At 39.0% G+C, this 8,957-nt stretch overlaps 1 protein-coding gene across 1 annotated transcript; it reads left to right on the forward strand.

The window, feature by feature from the left end:
- The first annotated feature begins 646 nt into the window (after positions 1–646).
- Positions 647–1,490, forward strand: LOC110716128. Its single transcript, XM_021894760.1, has 2 exons — positions 647–846; positions 1,055–1,490. Exons 1-2 carry the CDS (start codon positions 647–649, stop codon positions 1,488–1,490), a joined length of 636 nt encoding a protein of 211 aa, XP_021750452.1.
- The last annotated feature ends 7,467 nt before the right edge of the window (positions 1,491–8,957 follow it).

Raw genomic sequence — 8,957 nt, forward strand, 5'->3', positions numbered from 1 at the left:
AGGTTTGAATGGATGTTTTAAAGGAAAGAAAGGGATAAGGCAGGGGGACCCAATGTCTCCTCTCTTGTTTGTTATTGTAATGGAATATCTCTCTAGACTTTTAAGCAAGGTGGGTGATATGAATGGGTTTAAATTTCACTCAAGATGCAAAATGCTTCACCTTAACCATCTTGCTTTTGCTGATGACTTGATGTTATTCAGCTATGGGGATAGAAGCTCTGTGGTTCTCTTGATAAGAGCTTTGAAGACATTTGAGAAGTGCTTTGGATTACAAGTCATTGCTGAGAAGACAGCTATATTCTTCGGGAATGTTCCTAGGGGTGTGAAACAGAACATTTTGAGCATTTAAGGTTTTGTGGAAGGTTGCACTCCTTTTAAGTACCTAGGTGTTCCTCTGAATATTCGGAGTTTGGCAAATAGTGATTATGACAGCCTGATTGACAAGATGTTGGCTAGAATAACCTGCTGGTCCAGTAGGAATCTCTCCTATGCAGCTAGAAGTATCCTGGTAAACTCAGTTTTGCTTAGTCTTCATACATATTGGGCCTAATGTGTCCTGCTCCCAGCTAGGGTCATTAGGAGAATAACACAGCTTTGTAGGGCTTTCCTTTGGGGTGGAGATGCTATATTAAGGAAGTCCCCTCCCATGTCCTGGGATTGGATCTGTAAGTCAAAGAAGGCAGGTGGTTTAGGCATGAGAGATTGTACTTCTTGGAACACAGTAGCCTTAGGTAAGTATGTATGGAAGGTAGCTATGAAGGAGGATTCTATGTGGGTTCGTTGGGTCCATGCTGTTTACATTAAAGAAGGATATTGGTGGGAGTACAAGCCAAAAAAGAGTGCAGGGTGGGCCTTGGAAGAAACTCTGCCAAGTTAAAGACAGGTTGGAGGAGGGCTTTGTTAGTGAGGGGTGGTTGAGCAGTTCTTATAGCTTATTAAAAGTATATAAATGGTTACTTGGCCCTAAGCAAGAGGTAGATTGGTCTTTATGGGTATGGAACAGGTTTAATATCCCAAAGCATTCTTTTATCCTTTGGTTGGCTGTGCAAAACAGGTTGAAGACTAGGAGCAGATTGTTTGACTGGGGTGCCTGCCAGGATAATAGTTGTTTCTTGTGTGGTGAGGTTATTGAGGACAGGAAGCATTTGTTTTTTGAATGTGGGTATAGCCTAAAGTGTCTCGCAAGTATCAGGGAGTGGCAAAATATCCCAGTAGATGATTTTAATATTGATACCTTATGGAAATTTTGGGAAGGAAAGGTGAAGGATGCTGTCAAAAAAAGAGTATGCTATGCTGTTTTGGCTGCAATTGTCTACCAGATCTGGTATGCTAGGAATAAGGCTCTCTGGCTACAAGTTGTTATTCGTCCAAGGGAAATTTGCAAAGCAATTCGTACTGAGGTTGTGCAGAGGTGTAAACAGATGATAAATGGCAAGTGGACAAGGCAACAGTGTAAATGGTTGTATAGTTTACATGATTGTAATGTATAGCATTTTTGTAAGATGTATAGGGCTGTATTTTTCTTGTATAGATGGTAGTGTTCACTGGCTGTTTTGTTGAAGCTAGTGGAGTGTACCTTTCCTAGAAGGTGTCACGTCACTAGTGACAGCTTGCTCCCTTCCCTCTTAAGTCACCCCTCCTAGAGGGTGGCTTTAGGTTGACTAGGGATTGATAGGAGGTTTGTGTGTCTATTTTTAGGCTTGTGTACGTAGTTTGGAGTAGTTACAGCTTTGATTAGTTTAAGTTGTAACTTGTTACTTTACTTTGGTAATAAAATTACTTACTTACCAAAAAAAAAATGCGCTAGTGTGGGTGCAAGTGTGGTGCATGGTGCTACGATGTGTGTGCAAGGATGCGCTTGGTGCTATGGGCGGTGCGAGAAGATGCGTGTGCTATGTGAGGGTGCCCGCAAGTGCTGCTAGGCAGCAAGGCTGCGAGCCCCAGCAAGCTCACCACACGCTGCCAGCACCAGCATGCACGCAAGCATGCGTAGCTTGCTGCGATGTGTATGGTGTCAGCAAGCATGGCGTGCTCTGCTAGACAGGCAGGCCAGCACGGTTAGCCACGACACCTAGGGGTAGCCAGGCAGCCATGGTGGGCAGCCCAACACCCTAGGCAAGCGAGCCACGGCCTTAGTGCCTAGCAAGCTTAGCCCCGCGTTTTTGATGCTAGGCACTTGGGGCATGTTGTGGGCTATTTTTTTGCATAATTGGTGCCGTTATAATTATTTTATTTAATTATTTTATTGAGGCTAGGCCTCGGTTCTTCCGATTCTTGCAAAAATATTTTGACAAAATTTAGGTTAACTAGCTTAATTAATTAGATTAATTACGTTGAATACGGAATTTAGTGGGAGCTTCATTAATTGCTTGAGCTAATTTATTGCGTTTGAAAACATAATGTTAAACAACTTTCACTAGTTTTAATTAGGCGCGTTAATTGGATTAACCACCTAAGTTAGTTACTAGTTTACGCGTGTTATACATTGTTACTTGTTTTTCGTTGTAAAATGCATGGGCCGTTCACATATAGTGAATGGATGAACAGAATGAATATTGTTTCACAGGTTCTATGAAAATGGCAACTAGTGGGACCCGACTACGATAGTAAATACGGACTGCGATCCGTTATGTATTTTTGTAAATCTAAATACGATCTGCGTACCGTTGCGTACTTTTGTATCTTAATATTTAGATTATTCCTAGTCGTAGTAGTTAGTAGTTGCATATTTGGCGGAGATGTCTCAAAGACGGTGTTTCTAAGAAGACAAGACAAGAAGTTGCATCGAAAACCCTTGAAGATTTGAAGACTTAAGGGGTCTTGCTAGTTACCAAATGCATCATTTACTTATGTTTTTTATATAATTGTGTTTATATATGATTAAATAGTATGATAGATGCATGTTTAGGATTTCAAATGTTGCGATGATTAATTAAGTTCACTGAAATCTACCAACATAGAAACCCTAGGTCCCTATAATATTGAGCCAAATTTTCCATTCAAAGAAACACTCTTACCGAACTAATGCGTGTGGTGATGGGCTACGCCAAAGCGAGGCATCACCACTTCCCTAGGAACGTAAGGTATACTAGGTATACAAGTCATCTGGTTAAGCTCAATGACATCGGTAAGGAGTACTTAGATGTCGTGGCAATGGAGATGAAATGTCAGGGTAGCACTAGATGCGACATTTTATCGAACCAAGAGTAGCTTGGAGCTATTAGCATTTGGATTGCTTACCCTAAAATATTAAGTGTTAAGATAAGCCAAAGCATGCTTACTTTCTGATTTTGGGATCTTGGAATCGTTTTGTTCTCGCCTAAAAGGGATAAATTTTAATGCGTGGATAAGACACGTAATAAGATTGAAAGTTTGCATGTATGCTTTGAATTTCAAACTTATTATGTTATGAACTTGATAAATGGTTATACTTTGCACTTATATTTGTAGAATTCTAAATCAAATTATATTGTTTTCGATGATTGGTAAAGGAAATCTTTTGAGAATGGTCCTCAAAGAATTGAAAGGCATTTCTAAAATACAACCTCTCATAATTGACTTTTATGAATAAAGTCCGAAAGGACGGTTGGATATCATGTATTCAAAATACTAGATAGTTTTGATGAACATGAAATGTTGAGTTGAAAAACTCAAATTGTCAATAGTTGACAACCTACGTATCTTTTCGCTTCATACACAAATGAGTAGGACTCATTGTTGTAGAAATTCAAGTACGAATTGAAGGAAAAGATGAAACTTTGTTTCACGGCGCATTAGATGCTTAATTATGCCTAACAAAGTGTAAAAGTCAAGGTACTTAAAGAAATGGTTCTTACAGTTATGAGATGATGTATGATAAGAAATATAGGATACAGAGAACAAAGGAAAGGAATAAGATTCCTTTTCTACCCATGAGTTCATGTTATTATGGTTAACTTAGTAATTCGTTATCTTCTTAAGTATGGGATACTACTTAAGTGTTCTACTTTGAAAGTGACCTCAAACAATTGAAGACAACCTAAGTTATTGACTTACAAGCTTAGAATGAATCAAATAGTGCTACATCAGTTGTAAGGTCATTTGTTTTTTTTAAAGTCCTTTTAAGCCAAGGCTGGAACGAATTATGGTTATTGTGTTCCATAATCAGCCAACGATCCGTTTACACACGGAAAGACTCACATTCAAAGTAAAAGAGCAATAGTTGCGAGTTTTATTTGAATGGCATGCTTGTCTAATCCATGAGCAAGAATGCTAGATTATAAACAAACATTTCCCTAACATGAAAACTCACAAAGTTCAAGTCATGGACATGATTTGTGTTCCAAACATCTTTAGCAATGTCGAAGCTAAACAAAAATTGTCGAAGCTAAGAAAGGGCACCATATTCAGTTATGGATAAAAATAGTTTCTAGCGTCTTTTCAAGTATATGTCAAGGGCTCTTAGCTTAGTGGGAGTTCATTGGCTTAGTGGGAGCTAAGTGGCTCAATAAGGGCTAAGGTAGCTCGAGAAGGAGCTAACTGTTTGTTTCACAACAAACTTTTACCCAAAGACAATATACATGTCTCTTTGTAAGTATTCAAGTGAGACTACGGGCATTGCTTCCACAACCTAATTTAGAACATAGTACTTGTTGCTCTAAGTGGTGTCTTTCTGGAAAGTAACACATTTCCAAAACAACAAGTGGGAGGAAAATGAACTCGATTACCATTGAGATTAGCAACAAACTAGAACTGAGAATCTTCGAAGACTTTAGAAGGGCTTCATGAGAATGATTGATCAAGAATACTCAAATGACTTTACAAGTGCCTTAAATGAGAATTCAATACTTACAAAACTTTAGAAGTGGTGGAGTAAGATCAATATAATCAAAGGGCTTTAAAAGCACCTTGAAACTCAGTGTTTGATGCAATTACCCCATATAGGTATCGAATTCACCAAAGACTTGAATTGAATCCTATAAATTTCTATTAAGTTAGAAATAAACCTAAAACTTACAATCATACTATTTAACATTGGATGGTAAGGGAATAGTGTCTTGTAAATTAGCTACGACAAATCCAAATTCCGAATAATGGTTAGAGGCCATAAAATCCGAAATTAGACTCCATTTTTGTAAATCATGTTTCGAACTTGATTCATTTGCATGAAGGGTGAAAGACCCATCAATCGCAAATAGGTTTTCAAGGAGAAAACTGACAAATGTGAAATGCGTAATGCATACATAGCTAGATTGGTTGAAAAGGATACAATTAATACACAACATTGATTTTAATAAAAAACATATTCACCAATCAAAACGCTTAAGTCTTTTCGTGATTATTCTAGCAAAATTGCGCATATGAAATATGTCAAAATAGATAACGAAACCGCCTTCCTAAAATGGGATTTTAGGAATAGACTATGGAAACAATCTAAGGGTTTTGAGAATCTAAATAATGCTAGATTTGAAAGCAAGCTCAAGAAATCCACTATGGGATTAAGTGAAGCATTGCATGTAGGAATTGGAACATGTATTCTCATAAAGTTAATAGAAGGTTTGGCTTATGGAGATTCATAGAAATTCTTATGAACAAGAAGTTTAGTGGGAGCAAGAGTCAATCTTGTATGATCCAACAAGAAGTTTCGACCGTATCATTTAGCAAATAGTTTCGACCGTATGATCCAACCCATATGTATAAAACTAAGTAGATGTTTAAACTAAGTATAAGCTGGGCTAATACTAAATCATACAAGAAAGACTCTAGGAGAGACTTTCAACCGTATCATTTAGCAAATAGTTTAGCAAGACTCGGTGAAACTAGATGAGCTAAAAGGTCACATGATTGGAATAAATTAGGAATAATTCTGCAATTAAAACCATCATGTGTGCTATGATATGGAGTCATCACTCAACTTACATGCTTAGAGCATGGGAAGTATCAGATACCAATCAATTTAAATCTAAGTGATGAATCGTTAGATATGATCAAGAAAAATCCAAAGTACTTTAATAAGTAAAAGGGGATAAGTTCTTGGCGCATGGAAACACATGTAATTTGAGAATTGATGTTGCAAGCACATCCTTATTAGATCCTTAATAAGGAAGTCGTTTATAAGCACGAGCCAAAATGCGTCGTGGCTTGAGAATGGTAACATGGACGTGCATCCATGTATAATGTGCAGAAATTTAAGGTAAATTTCCATAATCACAAGTGATTAGGGTCTCCCAAATAATTGTGAGCCATTTGGAATGAAATCCGAGAAAAGCACCATAAAAATGTCTACGGAAATATATGTTGAGAATATTGTTGCCTGGAAGGAAATAATAAGAAAGTGTTCAATGGAAAGTTCGTTGTCGAACGATGATTGTAGGTTATCAAGTTGAAAGACCTAAAGTCATGAAAATGAGTGGGAGCCATCACTTGGACAATAAATCCTAAATCATATATGATCTATAACACTCTCAAAACATTATCATCTTATTATGAAATTGTTCGATAATGAAGATGCTAAGATTTGCAAAGTAATAATAGCTAAACCTAGCAATAAGTGAACGACAACATTCACCAGAATTGCATGAAAGAAGTCAAGCATATTAATATGGGTGTGATTTCTATAAATGTTTTGTGAAGAGTGTTACTCTTAAAACATTTGGGAAAAATCATTTATCATAAGATGAAACGTTTGGAAGTTTCAAAGTGGAATAAAATTTTATTAATAAAATTCCACAAACTATTTAATTGTGGTTTATAATTAAATAATGAGTCCATTCAATTTTTGAGAATATTCAAAACAGGGTATCAATACTATGTCTTGGATAAAGAAACACCTGTTAAGTGAACATTGAATATTACAATCGAAAATTATCCCTAATCAAGGTCATTTAAATGATGGACGATTTATGACAACTTGAGATTAGTGTGTAGTATGATTTATAACACCATTTCTTGTGCTATGAGGACATGATTGTCATAAATCATTTGCACAAGTATTGGTTTAGAACTATACCAGATCGACCTATGAAAATACTTTAAGAGATTTATAATCGTCATAAGTATATTTCTCATTATAGCTATCGGAACCTTTTTTTTCCTCGACCATGAGTATTGTAAGTTCCCTTGTTTGAGTACTAGTCCGTTTTGATGTTGTCAAACGTCTGGCGTAAATGGGGATTATAACGGCAACAATCGGGCGGCTAGGTCCTCTTAGTAAGGGAAGCTAACAATGCAAGACTGGGAATATCCCCCTACAAACAATAGGGAACATGTCTTTGTTGTTTACAAGACCTTTCGAAGAGCGAGACTATGAAAATGCATGGCCGTGCTCAGATGGATTTTGTAAATCATTTGCTTATTGACATTCGAACTCGAAAATCGAGAAACACTTTTGGACGTAATAAGGATGACGAAGAATCTTACCTTATAGTTCATGAAGAGACATTAAGCGACATAGGAAATGGGCTATACACTAATTGCACACTTTTCCGGAAGGACAAGTGGGAGATTGAAAGGAATGGTGTCCTTCCAACAAGGGTATTATTCCGATAAAGGGTTTAGAATTATTAGAAAGCTAATTCTTCAGTGAGGTCAAGTGATCGAAATGCCTAGGTGGAGGCCGCTTCCGATCAGTAATATTAATGTGTAATTAATATTACAGCTTAATCTTGACTGAACCCTTCGAGTCACACCCAATCGAGTAACCGATCCGAGACGACAAATTAATGCGAAGGATTAAATGAGTCGTTAGAGTATTACAAATAAAGACCTTGGATATCGACCTTAGAGCGTCGAGACCGAGCGTCGCAAGTCGAGTCGAATTTAGCATTCGACGAGACGTGGAATCAAGCAAGCAATAAGTTCGAGCCAAGCCGTAGCCTCACATTGGCCTAGCTATGCGAGTGCTAGGAGAGGCGAGGTCACCATCCCATGTGTGCATATGCTGTGGATGTGCATGCATGGCTGGGCGTGCTCGCTAGCATAGCAGCACCAGCCATCGTATCATGCTGGGCATGGCTAAGCACAGCTCGCAAGCATCGCAAGGCCAGAGCACACACACCGCAACTCGCTATGCATGCTTGTGTTATGGGCTATGCGTACTACGCAATGGCACGCACCAAGCACCCCTAGGCCTCACCTTTCGCACAACATCACGCAATAAGCAGCAGAGTGCTAATCATGCTAGGCTGTGCGCGTGTGTGCTAGAAAGCCACACCAAGCAGCAGCATACTAGGCATGCTGGGCTGTGCGTCTGTCTGTGTCCAAGCACCACGCCCTACGCACAGCAGCACGCACCAGGCAGCACGCTCTAAGTGTCCTGGCTGGCTGTGTGTGCTGGCTGGGTGGGCGTGTATGGGCAGGCTGGCCAGCAGCCTAGCCTTGGTGCTAGGCTCCAACTTGTAGCCAAGCTGCGAGCTAACCAAGTGGCGAGGTGGTCCGGTTTTTTGTGGGGACCAAGGTTTGGTGCTTGGCTTGGGGAGAAAGGTGATTTGGTCACCCCTCTTGGGTGGTCCTCACCTACTATCTCCCTCCACGTGACACTTAGAGCTTGTTGATTGCGTTGCATTTTTTTTTTGTTAAAATAAAATAAAGGAAAATGAAAATCTCCCACATTAATGGGAGAATGGAGATCAAGTCTCTATTCCCTATAAATACCCTAGTTTTGTGTTTGGTAATAATTACATGAGTTAAACTCAATAAGGCATCTCCCTATAAGGTGAGAAAACCTTTAAGTTCGTAATACTCTAGTCTTTTCTTGGTCTAGCCCCGACTAACCTTCGGGGTAGAGGCCGTTCGGGTCGGGTCTCGAGGGTGGACTCCATTAGAGGCTTTTGCGCTTGCGGAGCTAAGGCTTTGAAGTCCGAGCTCTATAGGAGCGAAGCACGCGTCGAGGGTAAGAATGTCATTTCCCTTTCTCTCTCTTTTGTTGTTTAATTATGCGATTGCATGCTTAGTTGCTTAAATTGGAGGGCGGGTCTTGG

Source organism: Chenopodium quinoa, unplaced genomic scaffold, assembly GCF_001683475.1.
Source record: "Chenopodium quinoa cultivar QQ74 unplaced genomic scaffold, ASM168347v1, whole genome shotgun sequence".
NCBI lineage: Eukaryota > Viridiplantae > Streptophyta > Magnoliopsida > Caryophyllales > Amaranthaceae > Chenopodium > Chenopodium quinoa.

What these genes read in the sequence shown, in the direction of transcription:
- LOC110716128 (XM_021894760.1), top strand. Translation starts at nt 647, where the DNA reads ATGTCCTGGGATTGGATCTGTAAGTCAAAGAAGGCAGGTGGTTTAGGC. An exon ending in AAGCCAAAAAAGAGTGCAGG is followed by an intron (nt 847 to 1,054) that starts GTGGGCCTTGGA and finishes TGTGCAAAACAG; the next exon opens with GTTGAAGACTAGGAGCAGAT.